At 43.8% G+C, this 22,125-nt stretch overlaps 1 protein-coding gene and 1 non-coding gene across 7 annotated transcripts in view; one reads left to right on the forward strand and one right to left on the reverse strand.

Moving 5' to 3' along the window:
* The window catches only part of zc3h11a (zinc finger CCCH-type containing 11A), a 28,455-nt gene extending 11,725 nt beyond the window's left edge, over positions 1–16,730 (reverse strand). Inside the window, exons 1-11 of one of the 6 annotated variants that reach the window (XM_055654921.1) lie at positions 16,627–16,730; positions 13,103–13,247; positions 10,303–10,496; positions 8,448–8,567; positions 7,196–7,319; positions 5,612–5,827; positions 3,272–3,385; positions 1,998–2,078; positions 1,700–1,822; positions 905–1,009; positions 11–106 (exon numbers count right to left, since the gene is read on the reverse strand). In XM_055654921.1, the coding sequence (XP_055510896.1) occupies positions 11–106; positions 905–1,009; positions 1,700–1,822; positions 1,998–2,078; positions 3,272–3,385; positions 5,612–5,827; positions 7,196–7,319; positions 8,448–8,567; positions 10,303–10,356 (1,033 nt within the window). In that variant the 5' untranslated portion in view covers positions 10,357–10,496; positions 13,103–13,247; positions 16,627–16,730. Of the gene's footprint in view, positions 1–10; positions 107–904; positions 1,010–1,699; positions 1,823–1,997; positions 2,079–3,271; positions 3,386–5,611; positions 5,828–7,195; positions 7,320–8,447; positions 8,568–10,302; positions 10,497–13,102; positions 15,828–16,626 lie in introns of those variants that run through there. The other 5 variants (XM_055654920.1, XM_055654919.1, XM_055654922.1 and 2 more) reach the window with 5 other exon arrangements.
* A 1,501-nt stretch (positions 16,731–18,231) lies between these two features.
* Positions 18,232–18,304, forward strand: trnak-uuu (transfer RNA lysine (anticodon UUU)). Its single transcript has one exon. It is a non-coding gene; the product is annotated as a tRNA-Lys (tRNA).
* The last annotated feature ends 3,821 nt before the right edge of the window (positions 18,305–22,125 follow it).

The following is a 22,125-nucleotide window of genomic DNA, read 5'->3' on the forward strand; positions in this document are numbered from 1 at the left end:
TTTTATGTACCTTTGGGTATCAGCTCTTCAGGGCCATCTTCTGCCAGTAACTTTCTTTTGCCGAGTCTCTCCGAGAGATTTCGCTTTAATGTTGGTTCAAACTCAGCTTAAAAAAAAAACCACAGGAATTTTCACAAGATACACAAGCAAGAATTGGAAAATATACCGACATGGGGGAAGGAAATGAGGAACCCTCCTTTGCTGGGAAATTAATTAGAGCACATTAAGCGAGTCATACAGCACGGATCAGGCCCTTCGGCCCAACTTGTCCATGCAGACCGAGATGTCCCATCTAAACCAGTGCCATTTGCCTGCATTTGGCACAAAGACCTCTAAACCTTTCCTATCCATGTATCTGTCCAAGTGTCTTTTAAATAATGTTATAATATGTGTCTCAACTACCACCTCTGGTAGCTTCTTCCACCATCCTCTGAGTGAAACTTTGCCCCTCAGGTTCCTATTAAATCTTTCTAATCTCATCTTAAACTTGCGTCCTCTGGTGCTTGGTTCCCCATACTCTAGGTATTCATAGTCACAGGCTCAATGTTTTAAACAGATGTGGATATCAAGAGAACCATGGTGGAAATGCATGCAGAAGTGGATTTCAGAGCCAACTTTCACCTACAACAAATAATGACCACCAAATAATTGTATGACCACACAATTAAGACCCAAATGACAAAACAAGCAACTATCTCCATCAACCAAGAATCATGATGAGGATCCAATTACTTGACTGCGCTTCCACTTTGTACCAACAAGCAAGCTTTAAAATAATCAGCTGTGAAGATTGTGAAGGCACTATACAAATGAAATCATTTTATTTCTTTGAAGTTACGAGAGTGTCGGATATTTTCAAACCTCACAACTTCTGCTTGCAATGCAACTGTAGAATGTTAGATACCTTTAAGTGGAACCTCTTCAGTCATATCCTTTGGGATCATTTTCTTTTGACCAAGTCTTTCTGCAAGACTGCGTTTAAAAGGTGGTTCTCCTTCATTCATAGTTACTGGGGGGAAAAAAATGACAACTATTCTATCAAAATACTGCACTGAAGACGACTTGACATAAAAAGTTTGGAAAAATACTGCAACTCCAAATCTTCCATTTTGAATTAATTGCAGAATACATTTTTGAAAATTATTACTGAATGCATTCCCCAAAAGCACTTCTTGGCACAGCATTTCCAGATAGACCACACGTTCAAATTCAGTCAATCTGGCACAATTATCAATCACAGTATCAACATCAGTTATTTTAGTGCAAAAAGAATTGATCAACACACTAATTTGTGGGCAATTTAAAAACAGTATCAAGCTTTTAAAATCAAAAATAAGGTTCCAGAATGAAATATGACTGAAAAAAATTACTGTACAGGGTACAAGCTTATTGTTTATGATGGTACGCCTGTAGAGTGGAATTCTTACACCAATTAATTTGTACAATGAAACAGCGCTATGCGATAAAATATCTTCATAAGTGATCGGAGCAGAATTAGGCCATTCAGCCCATCAATTCTACACTGCCATTCAATCATGGCTGATCTATCTTTCCCTCACAACCCCATTCTCCTGCCTTCTCCCCATAACTCCCGACACCCGTACTAATCAAATATGATCACACTCATCAAATCAGAAATATCTTCGATCTTGCAATGAGATTCCATTGAAAACATCAATACGCGAGTTAAAATACCTACATTTCTTTGGAGATAAGGTCACAGTCCGGAAGACTGTCCTTACATTTTCTTTTTCAATGACGACGTTTTCACAATTCTGCTCTGATTTTTGAATCTGTGTTATTGGCTGCATTGTGGGTTCACCTGTGATTAAAAAGGACAAGGTTGAAGAATTACAAAGGTGAGATTTGCATCCTGCCCCCTTCCTCCTCCCAGCATCGTTCATATCCCTGAAATGCTGTAGTTAAAGAGGCCCCCTTTTAACTTCTCCACAAGACAATCGCACAGGTAGTTAACTGGATAGCAGGCAAATATTTACCTATTCTCTTCACTTTATCTTTCATGGATTTCTTCCGTTTTATCTGTTCCAGCGTTTTTATTCCAAAATCCAAACTGTCATCTGGCGGAAAGTAGGATCTTTGTTAGAGCCACAGATTAACCCATTTCTCAGAACCAAAAGAAACAGCATGGTGGCGCAGCAGTAGAGGGGCTGCCTTGCAGCACCAGAGACCCGGGTCCGATCCAGACTACAGGTGCTGTCTCTACGGAGTTTGCACGTTCTCCCTGTGACCTGCGTGGGTTTTCTCCAGGTGCTCCAGTTTCCTCCCACACCCAAAGGACATACAGGTTTATAGGTTATAGTAAAATTATCCCTCGTGCAGAGGATAATGTCACTGGTCTGTGTGGATCAGTGGGCCGATGAGCCCGTTTCCACACTGTATCTCTAAAGTCCAAAATCTAAAAGCAACGCAGTCATGCTCAGCTCGGTAGCAAATATAGTTCCAGCAAGTTATAAGCTCATGAGTACGAGCCCCGTTGCTGTTTTATAAAACTTTGCTTGGGCCACATTTGCAGCATTGTATGCAGTTCCAATCACTCCATTACAGTTAGGATTGACGTTTTGGAGAAGGGACAGAAGAGGCCTGCCAGACCATTGCCTAGATTAGAGGGTATTAGCAGTAAGGAGATTGGACAAACTTAGATCCACGTGTGCCAGTGTGGGTCTTCTTTATTTTACAGTTGTACACTGTGCATAAGCACACACATTCACAAGACTGATAAGATATAGAATGTATTACATGACACAAATTACACCATTCTACTACTCAGCTCTTAAAGTTACAGTTACCATCATATACACTACAGTTTTCTCTGGAGCTTCAGAGGTTTGAGGGGAGACCAGATAGAAATATATAAAATTGTGGGATGGATAGATAGGTAGATAGTAAGAACCTTATATTCACCTTGGATAGAAATGGCAATAACTAGAGGGCTTAACTTTAAGGTCAGAGAAGGAAAGATTACAGGAGAGTTTTTATTTTCAGAGAGTGGCGCATTGCCAGAGGAGGTGCTGGAGGCAGATGCGATAGCAGTGTTTAAGTGGCTGTTGGATAGGCACAGGGATATATAAAGAATGGAGGGGTATAGATCACATGCAGGCAGAGATTAGTTTAACTTGGCGCCATGATCGGCACAGACACCGAGCTGGAGGACTTGGTTCTGTGGTTTATCGTGCCACGTTCCACGAGATAAATCAAGCAGATGTTGGAGAAATACCAACATGGGGTTATTTCTGGGCTGAGCGCGGATTACCTTTCTGAACAGGTAAAGTCTGTCTGTTGGTCGATATGATGCGGATACCGTTCTGCTCTTCTGCAATTGGAGCCTGAGTGCTTTTATTTTCCTCTCCTTCCTCAGAAAACTGATCTGAAACGAGAGTTGAAAGCAATATCAGCGACTAACTTGCAACAGCTATTGTGACACTGCGGCCAGTGGAGAACACAAAGGCATATCAAAATTTCCACATAGGTCACAAACAATATGCAAATTTTATGTTATACACTATGTTATATTTTAAAAGACATTTGGACAGGGATACGGATACGGATAGGAAAGGTTTAGCGGGATGTGGGCCAAATGGGACTAACGTAGATGGGGCATCTTGGTCGTCATTTGGGCCGAAGGGCCCGTTTCCATGCTGTGTGACTGACAAATGAGCAGCCTTGACGTTTCACCATGCTTGCTCACTGATCCCAAGGTTAACACCCACAGGCAATGGAATGGTGACGCATCACAGGGCCATTCAGTCCATTGTGTGCCCAAAATTGGGGTTTGGAGTTTTTGCCACTGCCTGGTGAGTGGCCTGCAGGTTAATTAGTCACGCAGTGTAGAAACAGGCCCTTCGGCCCAAATTGACAAAATTCTCAATAGAGTCAGAGTGATACTGCATGGAAACAGGCCCTTCTTGCCCACATGTCCCTGCCACATTAGTCGCACCTGCTGGAGTTTGGTCCACACCCCTCCAAACCTGTCCTATCCATGTACCTGTCTAGCCGTTTCTTAAATGTTGGCATAGTCCCCGCCTCAAATACCTCCTCTGGCAGTTCGTTCGATACACCCACCAACCCTTTGTGTGAAAACGTTACCCCTCAAGATTCCTAGTAAATCTTTCCCCCCTACATCATAAACCTATGTCCTTTGGTCCTCAATTCACCAACTCTGGGCAAAAGACTGTGCATTCAAGTCACCATTCAAGTACTTTTTTTAAAGAGTGTTCAGAGCTTCATCTTCACTAGCCTCTCAGATGCACAATTGGATTGAGATATTTTTCCTCAAAATGTATCATTATACACATTGGGGCAACATAGTGATGCAACGGTCGAGACGCTGTCTCACAGCGCCAGAGGCCCGGGTTCCATTCTGACAGAGCTCTCCCAGTGAACGCACAAACACAGGGAGACTGATCATGTAGGAATTGTTTGGGTGCTCTGGTTTCCTCCCACGTTTCCAAGACGTGGGTCTGCAGGCTAATTCGCCTCGGTACATTGCTCCAGGTATGTAGGGAGTGGATGAGAAAGTGGAATAGCAGAACAAGTGCGAACGGGTGATCAATGGTTGGTGTGGACTCTAGCTTTCAAGCTGTATCTCTAAAGCAAATTAAACAGGCAAGATAATTAGAAAATACCTTATATTTCAATATCCATTGTGGGAGCAGTCAAGTGCATCATGATTTATGATATCAAATTAAAGTATTTTACAATGCTCTGATATACAAATCCTATCAAACAATTTCATGTCTTCAATCCATCTGAGGTGAAGATGGATTTTCTTTTTACTAATTAGTTCCAGAAACTGTTTTAAACTCAGCTAATTCCCAAAGCTCAGTGCTCTATAGGTGGCATGGTGGTGCCTTACAGTACTAGAAACCTGGATACGATCCTGACTACGGATGCCGTCTGTACAGAGTTTGTACATTCTGACCGTGACCACGTGGGTTTTCTCCAGGTGCTGCGGTTTTCTCCCACACTCCAAAGATGAACAGGTTTGCACGTTAATTGGCTTTGGTAAAAATTGTAAAATTGTCCCTACTGCGTCAGGATAGTGCTGGTTGGCACGGCCTCGGTGAGCCGAAGGGTCTGTATTTCTAAACTAAATTGCATGGTCTCCCTGGCTCCTGCGCAAAATGCAGAGCTGCTGTAGGCTTGGTAAACGTAGGAAAGAAAACATGCACAGGGAAACATGAACTAACAGTAGCATCTACGAAAGGGGGTTGAATACACAGAAAATAGGACATTGTCCCTCAGGCAAGAAGTATAGAAGTGTGAAACTCATACCTCCAGTTTCAGGGACAGATTCTTCCCAGCTGTTCTCAGGCAACTGAATTAACCTACCACAACTAGGGAGCAGCCCTGAGCTACTATCGACCTCATTGGAGACCTTCGGACTATCTTTGATCAGATCTTACTGGCTTTATCTTGCACTAAATACGATTCACATTATTCTCTAAATTGTGTCTGTACACTGAATGGCTGGATTGTAATCGTGTATTGTCTTTCTGCCGACTTGTTAGAACGCGACACTGTACCTCGGTACACGTGACTATGAATAAAACTCAAACACAGACAACAAAAGAAAAATCATAAACCATCTTACCATCATCATCTTCATCGTCATCTGCCGCGTTGATCACCACAGGAGGGTGAGTGGGGCTTGGCACATTCTCAGATGCCTCCATTTTCATGACACCCCGAACCTGTGGCGATGGATTGGACTGAATAGGAATCTTGGGCTGTTGTAATGGATTGATGGGCAACTGAGGTGCCATAGGCTCTTCAATCGTCTCGGCCACTTCTTGTTTGGTTAGAAAGCCTGGAAGATATAGCAAAAGTAATCGCTGAAACTGATCAAGCATTAAGCTACGCAAAAGATCTACAAAAAATAGAACACTGTTGTGGGCTGCACTCGACAATTGGACTTCAAGATGGCGGGAAAGACACTAATTCTGATCGTATAAGACTATAAAACAAAGGTGTAGAATTGGAGGCATTTGGCCCATCGAGTCCGCTCTACCATTTGATCATGACTATCTATTTATCCTCCTCAACCCCTTTCTTCTGCCTTCTCCCTGTAACCTTTGACGCCTGCAGTGATAGAACAGTACACAATTTATGCAGGATCATTTACTGTGCATTGTTAATTGTCCTGAAGAATACGTTAGTTACTGGGCCACGTGCTTGAACTGGCGACGTCATTTTGAGAAAGTACATCGATCGTGCGATCGAGGAAACAGTCAGTTTGGCCCTTACTAGGAAATTCTAGAGTTTTCCGCTGAAAGGCGTAACAGCATGATCAAGTATTTATATCATAACCTATGCGACTGTGATGCTCATTTTACCGAATTAACTATGAAGTACGATTTCAAAAGGAATCTGTATCGTGGCAAAACAGCATTAAATTCAACTTTACAATATTATTTATGACATAACCTGCTCTACGCTAAAGGTGAATCGCAAGTCACATCACATCACAACTCATTCATGAGTGACAATGAGAGAGATCTGATATACTTTTTTGTATAGTTTAGAGATAAAGCACGGAAACTTTGGCCCACCGAGTCCATGCCGACCACCAATCAGTCGTTCAGTAGCACTATCCTACACCCAAATAACAATTTACAATTTTTACCAAAGCCAATTAACCTACAATCCTGCATATCTTTGGGATGAGGGAGGAAACCGGATCACCCAGAGAAAACCCACATAGTCACAGGGAGAAACGTACAAACTCCATATAGACAGCACCCGTAATCAACATCGAACCCAGGTTTATTTTATTTTAGAGATACGGCACAGAAACAGGCCCTTCAAGTCCGCGCCAACAAGTGATCACCCCGCACAATAGCACTATTCTACACACTAACTACAGGGCCAATTTACAATTTTTACCGAAGCCAATTAATCTACAAATCTGCACATCTTTGGATTGAGGGAGAAAACGGGGGCACCCGGAGAAAACCTCAGGTTACCTGTGGTGCTGTCAGGCAGCAACTAGACTGCTGTGTCACCGTGATGCCCTGTTTAACTGAAGAACTTGCTGACAAGTGACAATAAAGTATCATTGAATGTACATTATATTCTAGTATATAAAATATAACAAATTATAATAGACACTTAAAAAGAATAATATGATTAAGTAGATGCAGGAAACACATTAGTTGCAGTCAGTTAGTGCACAGACCTTTTGTGGCAGGGATGAAGACTCCTTCAATGAAGCGTGGCTTACCGTGGTGGAAAGCACAGTTCAGCTTTGTACAACCAGTGAGTTGCTTCTCCCAGTAGCAGGGGATCTCATTCCGTCTCTTCTGCAAGGTGTAGAAAATTAAATGACATTAAACAATTCAACTTCACGCATCCGTTAAGATTACCAACCACAAATTAGGAATAATTCGGACAGCATAAAGGATGAATCCTCACTGTGGTACTGCACAGAGAACGCCGAGCTAAACTCATTGCATCTGCCTGCACTTGATCTATACCCCAAATGAGACAAAGAATTGCACCTATTTAAAGCCTAAACCATTAAAATCAGCATGGAAGTTTGAGATTTGAAAGCATACAGAGAAAATCCACAACAGCAGATAAGAAACAGACCTGCTGTGGAAAGCAGTGTAATTTAGTACATAATACAAAGGTAGCTACTATCACCACGTTTAAGAAACATTTGGACAGGTACATGGATAGGATAGGTTTCGAGGGATTGTGGGCCAAATGCAAGAAAGCGGGTCTAGTGAGGTTGCGGTATGATCGACGTGCGGGCGCGTTGGGCCGAAGGGCTTGTTTCCACGCTGCATGACGCCGTGGCAAACAGCTGTTTTTTCAGAACGTAAAATCGTGCACAGTGGTGCTCCCCAGGGTTCAATGCAAGGACCAGATCTTCCTTGGCAAAGATTAATGATTTGATTAATGGCATGCACAATAAGATTTCAAAATATTTAGTTTGGTTTTAAATTAGAGATATAGCGCGGGAACAGGCTCTTCAGCCCACCAAGCCCGTGCCGACCAGTGATCCATATACACTAGCACTATCCTACACACTAGGGACAATTTGCAATCTTTACTAAAGTCAATTAACCTACAAACCTGTACATCTTTGGAGTGTGGGAGGAAACCGGAGCACCCGGAGAAAACGCACATTAACATTATCCATCTCACTTGGAACAATTTTTACGTTTTTACATTTATAGCAACCAATTAACCTACACATCTATGTGTCTTTGGAGTGTGGGAGGGAACGGAAGATCTCGGAGAAAACACAAGTGGTCAGAGGGAGAACATGCAAACTCCGTGCAGACAGCACCCGTGGTCAGGATCAAACCCGGGTCTCTGGCGCTGTGAGGCAGCAGCTCTTTCGCTGTGTATCATGCCACCCTAAGAGGCTGCCCTTTCCTTACAAAAAGTTGTTCAAGGAAAATCTTAGATCAATAACTTACATCGATTTCCATGTGGCGAAACTTGCAGACTTGGCGGAAGCATCGCCCTTCTTGCCATAAAGTACAGATGGTTTCATTGCCAAGAGCCGCCTCACAGTGACGGAACAGACAAGTGTCGCCCTGCAAAAGCACAAGTAAATTTGATCAGAGTAAGAATAATCATTTCTGAACTGAAGAGCAGCAGGTTCAGCAAAGTAACAGCTTCACTAATACACTGGCATCAATATACACCAAGAAATCGATTATCATAGGCTGCGGTCTGCACGCATTTTTTAAAATGGCACCCAAGCTCCGAGATGTAGAACATTATACAGAAAACTGAAGCCACAGTTACCAGGTCAATTAGATTTCCACCCCCCAAAATTGGTAAAGAACTCAGACATACAATGCTATTACTGCTTGAGCTTCAGTCATCAATACACCAACATAAATGGGTTCAAGGAAAGAGCGTTCACGTCGCGGCCCTGTTTCCACCAATCTTTCCATCACCACGCACAAGACAGACACCGTTGCATGCAGATGCCGAGAAGTGTGTTCAGCTCTGGCTGAACAACTTCTAATCTTGTGTGTGGACTCGATAAGAAAAAACAGCATAAATTAGTTTAGTTTAGAGATAGATTGTGGAAAAAGGACCTCTGGCCCACACTGACCAGCTTATCACCCGTACGCCAGTTCTATCCTACTGACTATGGACAATTTGCAGAAGCCAATTAACTTAGGTGTTTGGAGCATGGAGGAAACTGGAGCACCCAGTCACAGGGAGAATGGACAAACTCAGTACAGGTAGGTCCCGCAGTCAGGATCGAACCAGGAACTCTGACTCTAAGGCAGCATCTACGCCACTGTGTTGCCCAATGCTGGTGCATTGATGAACTCAATAATATTCGGTATATTCAACCACATCATACTGATCTACCTCAAACTATTGATCAATTGATTGCTGGTTGAAAAACCTGACTGATCATTTCCAGACCTATAAATTTGTTTAGTCTTGTTCTTGACTCTTTTAAAACTCTGACGTTCTTTGGGGGGGGATCGGATGGTAAAGTGGGCTTTTGGTACATTGGCCATTATCAGTCAAGAGTATAGTTGGAAGGTTATGTTCAAGACGTGAGGCCACATTAGGGGATTCTTCTCAGTTTTGCTACAGGAAGGATGCCATTAAGCTGGAAAGAATGCAGACAAGATTTACGAGGAAGGTAGACGAAAATTCTGGAGAAATTCAGCGGGTGAGGCAGCATCTATGGAGCTAATAGGTGACGTTTGGGAACGTCACCTATTCCTTCGCTCCATAGATGCTGCCTCACCCGCTGAGTTTCTCCAGCATTTTTGTCTACCTTCGATTTTTCCAGCATTTGCAGTTCCTTCTTAAAGATTTACGAGGATGTTGCCAGGAATCGAAGGGCTGAGCTGTAGGAAGAAGGGCTAGCTCTTTATTCCTTGGAGTGCAGATAGCTGAGGGGCAATCTTAGAGTCTGAATCTGAATGGTATATAAAATCATGAGAGGAACAGGCAGGGTGAATGCCCAGAGTTTTTTACCCTGGGTAGGGAAATTAAGAACACAGGCTTAAGGTGAGGGGATAGATTTAATATGAATCTGAGGATAAACTTTTTCTACTCAAGAGTGTGGCGGGTACATGGAATGAGCTGTCTGAGGAAGTAGTTGAGGCGTGTCTACAAAAAGCATTTAAGATACTTTGATGTGGTAAATGGATAGGAAAGGTTGAGGGATATGGATCTAATGTGGGTCAATGGGATTAGATTAGGCATCTTGGTCATCATGGGCAAATTAGACCAAAGGGAGTATTTCTGTGCTGTATGGCTTTATGACTCTTCAAAATGATACACACAAACCTTGGCACAAGTAGAATAAAAATAAAAGTAGCAGTCGTCTCCTTGCAGCGTCATGTTTGACGTTTAACAAATTCCCTCCCAAGCAAAGACTTCCGCCGCTAGTTTCTCCACGGTCTCAAACGTTGCTATTCTGCGGGCTCCAGGGGAGATGATGCAAAGTTGTCTTCTGGAATCTTCCGCAAACTTTATCCAAACTGAGAAAAAAAGCAAGAAAGCAAATTATTGATTCAGGCAAGAGTACAACATTGTAACACAATGACTGAATGTTGTTCCAATTGTAACATCAGTGGCACGAGCAGCCGAGAAGGCCGGCCAATTCGAGACAAATCACATGTTTTTTCTATTCTATTCATCGGACAGGGCGCAGAGTACAGGTAAAGGCGCAAAATTAGACACAAAATGCTGGAGTTACCCAGCGGGCCCTGGCAGCATCTCTGGAGAAAAGGAATAGGTGACGTTTCATGCTGAGACCTTTCTTCCATCTTTTCTCCAGAGATGCTGCCCAACCTGCCGAGTTACTCCAGCATTTTGTGCCTATCTTCAGTGTAAACCAGAACCTGCAGCTCCTTCCTACACTTCTTACACAGTTGCAAAGAGGTTTTGTGCTTTAAATAAAAAAGGTTTTGACAAAACAATCAAATATGAAGCACCAGGGTTCTAAAATGACTGGGAATCCTACCAGAAGACATCAGGCTCGGTATATAATAGTTCACCTGATCTCCCGGTTGCCCAGCACTTCAACTCCCCCTCACATTCTGAATCTGACCTTTCTGTCCTGGGCCTCTTCCATTGCCAGAGTGAGGCCCAGCGTAAATTGGAGGAACAACACCTCATATTTCGCTTGGGTGGATTACACCCAGCGGTATGAACATGGACTTCTCTAATTTCAGGTAGACCTTGCTTCCTCCCTCCTTCCCCGCTCTCCCACATAGCCTACTGTCTCCGCCTCTTCCTTCGTTTTTCTTGCCCCACATCAGCCTGAAGAAGGGTTTCGACCCGAATCGTCACCTATCCCGTTTCTCCATAGATACTGCCTCACCCGCTGAGTTTCCCCACTTTTTGTCTACTTTATACAATAGTTCAATGTGACTTTCAACAAAGATATTATAACCTCAATGTGAATCGAATCTACAATAAACTAAAATAATTAAGACGACAAACTAGTTGAAAAATTTAATAAATGCATCTTGCTGGTTGCACCACGGCTTGGTTTGGCAACCCAAACTCCCAGGAATGGAGGAGATTACAAAAAGTGGTGAACACTGCCCGGTCCATCACTGGTACTGTTCCCCCCCACCATCAAAGGGATCTATAGGAGGCGCTGGCTGTTCAGACAGCATCAAATACACCACACCACACTTGCCGTGCTCTCATTTCCCTCCTACTATCTGGAAGGTGCAGAAGTCTGATAACTATAAACTCCAGATTCAAGAGCAACTTTGTCCCAACCACCAAGCCTCTACAAAATGTATGGATTGTCTTGGCTGAACGAAGGTTCTCAGATTTTTTTTTGCCACAGTACTCGTGTTAATGATTTAATGAATTATTTTTGATTATTGTATCCTATTGTATATTAGGCCTGTCAGAAACCAGCTCCACTGCGTCACTAATGTTTTCAACGATTTAATAATAAAAATAGTATGTTATCTTCTGAGTATTGTGTTTGCAGGCCTGTCTTGCTGCGCAAGTAAGAAGTCCATTGTCAATACACATTAAACACTCTTGATTTGACTCCTGGCTACCAGAGGAAACCATGTAATGGCAGGTTTTACGCAAGCCACATTTCAAATATCACCACAATCATGGGTAGCCATTCAAAGTACCCATTGAGAATTGTGAAGGAAGGAACTGCGGATGTTGCTTTGTACCAAAGAGAGACACAAAAGTGCTGGAGTAACTCAGCAGGGCAGGCAGCATATCTGGAGAAAAAGGATGCGTGATGTTTTGGGTCAGGACCCTTCCTCAGGCAACTTCTCTGGAGAAAATCGTGAATGAGGAAGTTTCAATACTTCCACCGGGGTGGAAGATTGCAACCTTCACGTGGTCCGCCCTGTTTTGACTAATGCAATCAACCCGGCATGCACAGTAAAATAAGATCAAATAGAACAATTTGTCCTACAACTTTAGGCTGTGCACGCCATACACAAGAAGACGAATACTTCCACCGTAATAATACCCAGTTACTTAGCCAAGTAGTTTTCAAACACTGCAAACATTGATACAAAACCAAGGTGTATCTACCACTTGAAAATTATCTCCATTGCGATCTCTAATAAAATATTGCAAAGACTCTGATATCCACCAGGGCAGTTACTTAAATAACACAAAAATGGTATGAAAATGGTTTATCCAACTTCAAGTAACTCTTGCATCCCCTCTCTCTGTCCACCCCCCACCCTAGTTGTCATACTAGTTTCACTGTCATCCAGTTGAGTTTCACTGTCTGTATAAATTGTTCTCACCTACACCACAGCCAACAATGGGCCATTGTGGGCTCCACTGTTCCTTGATCATCGTTGCTTTTTTGGCATCACTTATTTGTTCTATGCACCTTCTATATATCTCTCGTTTTCCCTTTCCCGACACTCATTCTGAAGAACGGTCTCAACCCGAAACGTCACCTATTCCTTTTCTCCAGAGATGCTGCCTGACCTGCTGGGTCACATCATCTTTTTGTGTCTGTCTTCCACAAAATCAATAGTTAGGCAAATATTGCACAGTTGTGCATTCCATGTGCACCAAAAGCTGATTTAAACCAACACTGCACCAGCAAGGGAATATAAAGGACGAGTCGATGTACCTGGTGAGTGGTCAGCTGTAGAGATGCTTGTCCTCAGACATCCAGTGAAGATGCTCCTGCAGGCCAACGAACACTGAATCTGTCAGTTATAAATCGCCAACGACCATCTCCATCTTCACATACACTGGGCAGAAATATTTGCGATCTGCGTACACAAAGGGCCTTAGAAATACTCTACGGGCAGGTGCTAGAAAGAGTCCATCTTCCGCTCTGTTGAACTGCAGGAAGCCAGGGATTAAAAAATCAACTCCTCCGAAAAAGTTCAAAAGCGTAGCAGATGCCAAGCCACACGGTTACAGGCGACGGGGGTAAATAAACCCGTTTGTTAACAATCTTCCAAGGGGTCTCCGCAGCCTCGGTCTGCCGAGGATTACCGATTTTTTTTTTTGGCCGATGTGATATAATATATTTACTACCAAACACACACGGGTCCAACTCTGCACCTTCCGGGTCATCTGCACCTATTGAAGAAAAACACAAAAACAACCTCCCCAAATTTGTAAGCAGAGCGGACTGCATGCGGTCGCCATGGTAGAAATCCCCGACCCGCAAAACCAATACACATTTGACTGGAGTATCCCCATTTGCTTTGGTTGTTTCCAAATTAACTTTGCATACTCTCATTGGGGCAGGGTAACTTTTCCAAGTGTCAGGGACTATAACAGTGGCAGTGCTGGGTCCCAGAAAAGCCACAGTAAATCCACACCAGGATACAGCCCACACAAAAAAAAAATAGATGTGCTATCTTGCAGAGTAATTAAATAAAGAAAACTTTTACGCAGAGCCAAAGCTACATCTCCCGTATTATCAAGGAAGACTTGTGAGCAAGGTGGTGCAGCAAGATTTATCGAGAGAAAGTACTGCAGCTCCCATTTCTGTGGCAGCAAGAATACGTTGGAGTTTGGCCCAGGCACAATTCTTCCACTGATAAATACGAATCAAATATTTGGCCTCACGGCACAAGTTCATGGTCACCAACAATGGATGGATCAGGAGAAGCAAAAGGTGATACTACAGCTTAGAAGTTGAGAAGTTTCAATACTTCCATCTTTAAAACGCAGTCACTTAGCCAAGTGGTTTTAAAACACTGCAAACACTGGTCCAAAACCAGGGGTAAAATTTGACATTACTCACATTGCATTCAGAAGGAGCACCTGGCACATCGGTGTGGATTGAGGTTAAAATTAAAGTAGGAAGGTACCAAATGCAAAGATTCTACAGTGCCAGTGAAAACTGCTCGTAACAATAGTACACACTGACAGGAATAGAAGGGGGAAAAAAAATCAAAATCACCCGTCAGTCAGGACATTGAGTCCTGTGCAAATGAGTGCCGAAAACTGGCCACAAAAATACACAGTGGTTAAGACATTGCTGGGTCGTAAACCTGCTATGGATCAACCCAATGAAGAGCATTTGTACGGTCGCTCAAGTCTCATCTGTTCTTCACCTCATAAATTATTTTTAAAGTCGAGGGACATTTTTAAGTGAACACACAGGAGCAACTGGCATCCTTCTGAATACAGGATAGAATAATAAAAAGATGCAGCATCTGGTTAACAACTTGGCATTCCAAAAATAGACCATGCGTGGAGTAAGGTTCCCACAAGAATAGCTCCACCCAGAACTTGGGGCTGAGCACCAACCAACACATGAACCAATCACTAAAGTACAGACAAAATGGCCACTTTGGAAATGATTAACAAGGTAATATTTAAAGCTAAGCTGTTTTTTTTTAACTGCAATGACGACAATGTGCTTTAGTTGTCGAGCGGTGTACCAAAAATCAGTTTTGTTTTGTGGAAATAGCTGCATAATAATGTTTACTTCAGAAACTCACAGAGAAGAGAATGTCAAGATTGTGGAAACACGGGCCAATTTTGATTTTGGAGACATCCATACAAAACTCAAACATACCTTAGGGAAGGGTTGACAACAACTAAAACACAATGAGTAGATAGACCCCAGAGTAGGTACAGATTTTGCTTGCAACAAAGAGATTCCATACTTTTCCAATCAAAGGCAAGGAGTTTACTTTTAAGTAAAGAGAAATGGAAGTACCAGAGGGGAGATAATTGGCAGAATATCCTAATTGCCAGAAGATCCTAATAAACAGGTGCTTGAAAATACAGTGAAATGTCGACACAAACCATGTCACTGGAAGCTGCCCCATGGCAAACGATGCCATTAAGTGAAGTGGTCATGTATCCCAATCCTTTACTGCACTTTTCCCCAGTTACCAATTTGTAACACCATCTTGTCAGCTGGATTATTGCATATGCACTGCAGATTTGCTCAGAAAAATCTAGCTGTTTTATATGCCGAGAAGAGAAAAAAACTCCGATCCACTTTGGTCACGTTGCCCAATACAAAACACACAGAATGCAAATGAAAACCACCCAAAAATGTATGAACACGTGCCCATAGTTAACACTCTTGATTATTTTGTTTAAAATGGAAGTGTCAGAAAATAATCCTTCACTGGAATCAGATATCGCAAACCTCGGCGTTCAAAGAATCAGGTTATCCCAGTACCTAACTCCAAAGCCCAAAGGGGTTCCACTGAACGAATGCAGGGAGCCTCCATTAACTTAATGACAGGGGATTAAGAACATCTTAAAAACAGAGGGAAGGGTAAAGAACACTTAATAACAGGGCAGACAGGGTGAAGGATAAATAGAAGGGGAAAAGATTATCTCAATAACTGGGTGCAAGAACCTTAACAGTAAGGGGGTGTAAAGAACACCTTATTAGCGGGGCAGGGGGTAAATTCAGATTCAGATTCAATTTAAACTGTCATTGTCAGTGTACAGTACAGAGACAACGAAATGCATTAAAGAATAAACAGCGGCCGGTTAAGAATATCTTAATAGCAGGGGGTAAACAATAAATAACCGATGGGGAAAACCTTAATAATGATGGGGGGGGGGGGGGGGGGGGCGAGAATACCTTAAAAACAGGGGGGGTGTAAAGAACACCTTATTAACAGGGCAGGGGGTAAAGAATAAACAGCAGCGGATAAAGAATATCTTAATAGCAGGGGGTAAAGAATAAATAACGGAGGGGAAAACCTTAATAATGATGGGGGTGGGGGGGGAGGAATATCTTAATAACAGGGGGTTGTAAAGGATATGTTAGTACCAGGAGGCATTAAGAATTTGGGCGTAAAGAACTAAATAACGTGGGAGGGGAAGAACTTAATAATAGAGAGAAAGAACGGAAGAAAAAGGGAAATTGTAATTAAAATGTAAGGGGCCGTGCCCGGGGGTTGGGAGTCCTTGCCGCTGGGCAGGTCTCAGGCTTTATCCTACCCCTACCTCCCGATTTATTGCCTTCCCTCCCACCCACCGTCCCTCCCGCCGGCGCCGCTCCTCAGGCGAGGCCGAGGCCCCACGGCCTAGTGCAGCCGCCGCCCGCTCGGTCGGCTAAACTAAAGCCTCTCCTCTCCTCTCCCCTCCCTTCCCCTACCGCTCGCTCGCGCGCAACCTGCCTGCCGGCCAGCGATCTAATAAGGGTAAAACCAGTACCAAAAGCGGACTCAGAACCTGCTCTCCGCCGCTTATAAACCCCCGACCATTTTGTTTTGTGCCGCCGCCATCGTCGACCGCGCCGCAGTTGGCCAGCGACAAAGATGGCGCCCACTGGTGGCCCTCAACCCCCGCCGCATGCCTGCATCAAAGATGGCGACCCGGGTGACGTCACCCGACCTGTCTAGTCCACATCAAAGATGACGTTCTCCAGTAGCCGTCACACCTCCCCACTTCCACTACCCGCTCCATAGATGGCGCTGGCCGCATGTCGTCACCTACCAGCCAGCAACAAAGATGGCGTTCTCCAGAAGCCGTCACCAACCATGTCTGCATCAAAGATGGCGTCGCCACCCCTCCCATATGCCCGCATCAAAGATGGGAACCCCCATATGCCCGCATCAAAGATGGGAACCCCCATATGCCCGCATCAAAGATCTATTTATTTATTTATTTATTTATTTTTATTATTTATTTCGAACAGAATAAAAGAATAAAAAGCAAATGTGAAACAGCATACAAAAAACAAAACAAAAATATTTATAAAATGTCATAAACAATATTTATAAATAAATGAAATCATATGTGTCCGAAAAGGAGCAGGAAGAAGCCAAAGCTTATTAATTCCCACCCCTTATTCAACTGCTTGTAATGATCTTATACAAATTTAGCACCTATATGTACACCAGCCACTATATGTACACCAACTTATTTACATTTGAACACTAATCAAAAATTTACAAAGCCACACAAAAAATAAAAAAAATAAAAAGAAAAGAAAAAACCCGCATATACTAAAGTAAAGTAAGTAAAGTAGCCTTTATTGTCATTCAGACCTTGCGGTCTGAACGAAATTGTGTTGCCTTGCAGTCCTACATACAGTAAAAAATGACAAAAACACACAATAAACACAAATTAACATCCACCACAGTGAGTTCACCAGGCACCTCCTCACTGTGATGGGAGGCAAAAATCTTAAGTCTTTTACAGTATCTTAAGATACTTATACAGTATCTTAGTCATATTTACAACCCATCACTTTCTAATCACCCTTCCCAATACAAGCAGTATAACAAATATCACAATCACCTATCCTCATCCCAATATCCTTTTGAACAAGTGTTTTTGTAAATCTTTTTAAACTGAATTATGCATGTGCTAAGTTGTATCTCCTGTTCCAGACCATTCCACAAATTCACACCACAGATTGCTAAAATGGTGAAAGTCAGTACCTACCACAGATTGCTAAGATGGTGAACGTCAGTACCTACCACAGATCACAGGGCGTATCTTTGGTACCCTCTACCACTTGCCAGTAAAAATGATGGCGGCCACAGTAAGCCGTCAACCCCCCCTTTGCCCGCACCAAAGATGGCGCCCGCCAACATGTCACACAGGCTGTTAACTTTCTTTCGTTTCCCCTGAAACTAACTTTTGGCAGCTAGTTTCACGCAACTGTATCTTAAGTGCGTGCAGAAAATAGCCTGCGGTGCAAATAATGTACTTGCATCATTTTCTTTTGGTGCAGAACTCACCCAGCAAAAACAATTGTAAACAGCAGCTGATCCAGCCTTTCATAGGCGAGGCGCCACTGTATGTGTCAGGGCCCGGATAGCTCAGTCGGTAGAGCATCAGACTTTTAATCTGAGGGTCCAGGGTTCAAGTCCCTGTTCGGGCGTTCAGTTTTTGCACATGTGTGATTTCACCAAATTTATTCCTGCAATTTTTGCAAATCGTCAATGCAATGTCATAAAATGGTGAAATGCATCTTCAGTTTTTGGCCTCGATTTCTGCTTTGTCTCAATTGTGGTTGGAGAGCTCAAAGGGTGAAATTCGGGCACATTTCATCATATCAAAGGAGGTGGTGTCCATCATTTCCCAGGGTGGATATGTCAAAGACTAGATGGCATAGCTTTGAGGTGTGAGGGCCAAAGTTTAATGGAGATGTGCGGGCATGTTTTCTTACAGAGGTGTGGGGTTTAGTTTAGTTTATTGTCACGTATACCGAAGTACAGTGAAAAGTTTGTGTTGCGTGCTATGTAGCCAGCAGAAAGACAATACACAGTTACAATCAAGTGTAGACACAAAATGCTGGAGTAACTCAGTGGGTGAGGCAGCATCTCTGGAGAGAAGGAATGGACGACGTTTCGGGTCCAGACCCTTCCTCAGACTCAGTCAAGCTGTCCATATTGTACAAACGCAAGATACATTCTGATTAAAGAAAGTCTAAGGGTCTCCAATGAGGTAGATGGTAGGTAGACACCAAATGCTGGAGTAACTCAGCGGGTGAGGCAGCATCTCTGGAGAGAAGGAATGGACAATGTTTCGGGTCCAGACCCTTCTTCCGACTGATGTCAGGGGAGTGGGTGGGACAAAGATAGAATGTAGTTGGAGACAGTAAGACTAGTGGGAGAACTGGGAAGGGGAAGGGGATGGAGAGAGAAAGCAAGGGCTATCTGAAGTTAGAGAAGTCAATGTTCAATACCGCTGGGGTGTAAACTACCCAAGCGAAATATGAGGTGCTGTTCCTCCAATTTGTGCTGGGCCTCACTCTGACAATGGAGGAGGCCCAGGACAGATGAAAGCTCAGGACTGCACTCACAACCTAAACCTAAAGGTCGTAAGTGATAGGAGCAGAATTAGGCCATTGGGCCCATCAAGTCTGCTCCGTCATCCAATCATGACTGATCTATCTCTCCATCCTAACCCCACACTCCCTATAACCCCTTAACACCCATACCAATCAAGAATCTATCTATCTCTGCCTTAAAGGGCCTGTTTCCAAGCTGTATCCAAGTAAATAAACTGAACTGCAGGAGTGGAACCTGAGAAATGATACCCAATAATGGTCCTTAACATGGTATAGACCGTTATTTAAATGCGCATTGATTACATGTATTAAAACATCAGATGCTGGAAATCCATAATAAAAACAAAAACTGCTAGAAAAACCCTCAGTGGTTGCATGAAATGAAACAGTTAATGTTTTTAGATCGTATTTCCTTCAGCACATCCTACATTTCCACTTGTGACTGGGAATGGAAATAAGGTTTAGAATGTAGCCACTCTAAAATTTCATAAAGAATTCAGTCCAATTGTTCTTGCCCAAAGAGTTTGGAGAATGTAAAACTCATAGTCACAACTGGTGATTGAGGTATGTAGCACAGATGTATTCAGTTTAGCGGGGCAGGCAGACCCTTCTTCAGACTCGACCCGAAACGTCGCCCATTCCTTCTCTCCGGAGATGCTGCCTGTCCCGTTGAGTTACTCCAGCATTTTGTGTCTACCTTTGATTTAAACCAGCATCTGCAGTCCTTTCCAAAGCCTTTAGTTTAGTTTGGTTTAATACAGCACGGAAACAGGCCCTTCGGCCCACCGAGTCTGCGCCGACCAATGATCCCCGCACATTAACACCATCCTACACATACTAGGGACAATTTACATTCATACCAAGCCAATTGATCTACATGTCTGTAGGTCTTTGGAATGTGGGAGGAAACCGAAGATCTCGGAGAAAAGCCACGCAGGTCATGGGGAGAACGTACAAACTCCGTACAGGCAGCACCCGTAGTCGGGATCGAGCCCGAGTCACTGGCGCTGTAAGGGAGCAACTCTACCGCTGTGCCACCGTGGTCACCCACTGTGTTCAGTGATTACAGCTTGGAAATAAGCCCTTCGGTCCATAGTGTCCAAGCTGTCCAGCAATCACCCACTCATATTAGTTCTATGTCAGATCACTTTCGCGTGTACGCACGACACACTAGAGGCAATTTACCAATTAGCCTACAAACGCGCACATATTTGGGATGTGGGAGTAAAGCCACACAGTCACATTGAAGACATGAAAGCTCCACACAGACAGCACCCAAGGTTGGGATCGAACCAGGGTCTCTGGTGCTGCGAGGCAGTGGCTCTACCGGTACCTGGACGTGGCGCCGATGGACGAGAAGCCGAAGCTAAGAGGTGGAAGCCAAATAACCGAATGGAAACGAGGCCGACAGGCCACATAACCGAAAGCGTACGAAGCCGAAATGCAAACTAACAGAAAGGGCAGGACGCCTAAAAGCCAACTAACCGAAAGGCTGCATTGCCTAAAAGCAAACTTACCGAATGGTCACTCTGCAGAAACGCCACCTACCCGATAGGCGGCATCGCCTACAAGCCAACGAACCGAATGCCTCTCAACTGAAAAGTTAAATAACGGACAATGCGTTGCCGGGCGGCAGGACTTGTCAGCGATTGGTCCAGAGCCCCACGTCCATCACATCACTGTGGAGGGATGAACATTGTCCCACACCTCCGCTCCACCCGACCCACAGCCCGCAGTGGGGGCTGTCCCGAGGGATGCGCACCTTCGGCTGCTTACAACTTAGTGCTTGGGGTCAGATTGCCCAGTCACCTATGGCTTGTGTGGGGAAATGACCCCTACGCTCCCGTCTCCACCGAAGAAGGAGAATGTAACATGTGGAAGAACTGACAGAGTGGATTGTAGAGTCAAAGAACTACACAGCACAGAAAGATGGTCTTAAGTTTAGGTTTAGATTTATTATTGTCAGATGTACTGAGGTACAGAGAATAGCTTTGTTTTGCATCAAAGTTTTGCATACTATCCAAACAGATCAGATAATAATATACATAAATAAAATCATGTCAAACGCAAGTGCAATTGGTAGAGCAAAGGGGAAGATACAGGGGCAGCACAATGGCGCAGCAGTAGAGTCGCTGCCTTACAGCGCCAGAGATGCGGGTTCGATCCCAACTACGGGTGCTGTCTGTACGGAGTTTGCACGTTCTCCCCACGACCTGCGTGGGTTTTCTCCGGGAGCTTCGGTTTCCTTCCACACTCCAAAGATGTGCACGTTTGACGGTTAATTGACTTCTGTACATTGCACCGTGCTCAGGATAGTGCTTGTGTATGAGGTGAACGCTGGTCAGAACGGACTCAGTGGGCCGAAGGGCCTGTTTCCGCGATGTACGTGCAAAGTCTTTGGCTCAACCCATTAAAATTGCCTCATCAAACTAGTCCCACATGCCTGTTCCTGGCCCCATGTCCATTCAAAAATGTTCCCATCATTGTGCCAGTCCAAGTGTCTTTCAAATTGTTATTGAACCTGTCTCAACTATTTCCTTTGGCAGCTCGTTCCATACGTCCACCACCTTCTGTGTGAATAAATCCTGTCCCTCGAGTCACCTTTTAAATCTTTCCCCTCTCACCTCAAAACTTTGCCCTCCGAAATTGTACACCCGACTACCCTGGGGGAGAAAGACTGTGGCTACTCGACCCGACCCGACCCGACCCGCAGTGTAATCAACATTGCGGGGAAACAGTTTGTGTTAATAAATTATAATTCTGAAAATGAGGAGAAGATTTTTACCAAAGACCTTTAATTTTACGAGGATGTTTCCGTAACCGGCTTCCGTCTCCGCACTAGTATCTTTGCTCCGCTATGGGATCTTTGGTGGGGCCGAAAATTACCCGTGAATCTGCCCATGACCGTA

The sequence above is a fragment of the Leucoraja erinacea genome, chromosome 24 (assembly GCF_028641065.1).
Source record: "Leucoraja erinacea ecotype New England chromosome 24, Leri_hhj_1, whole genome shotgun sequence".
Classification (NCBI taxonomy): domain Eukaryota; kingdom Metazoa; phylum Chordata; class Chondrichthyes; order Rajiformes; family Rajidae; genus Leucoraja; species Leucoraja erinaceus.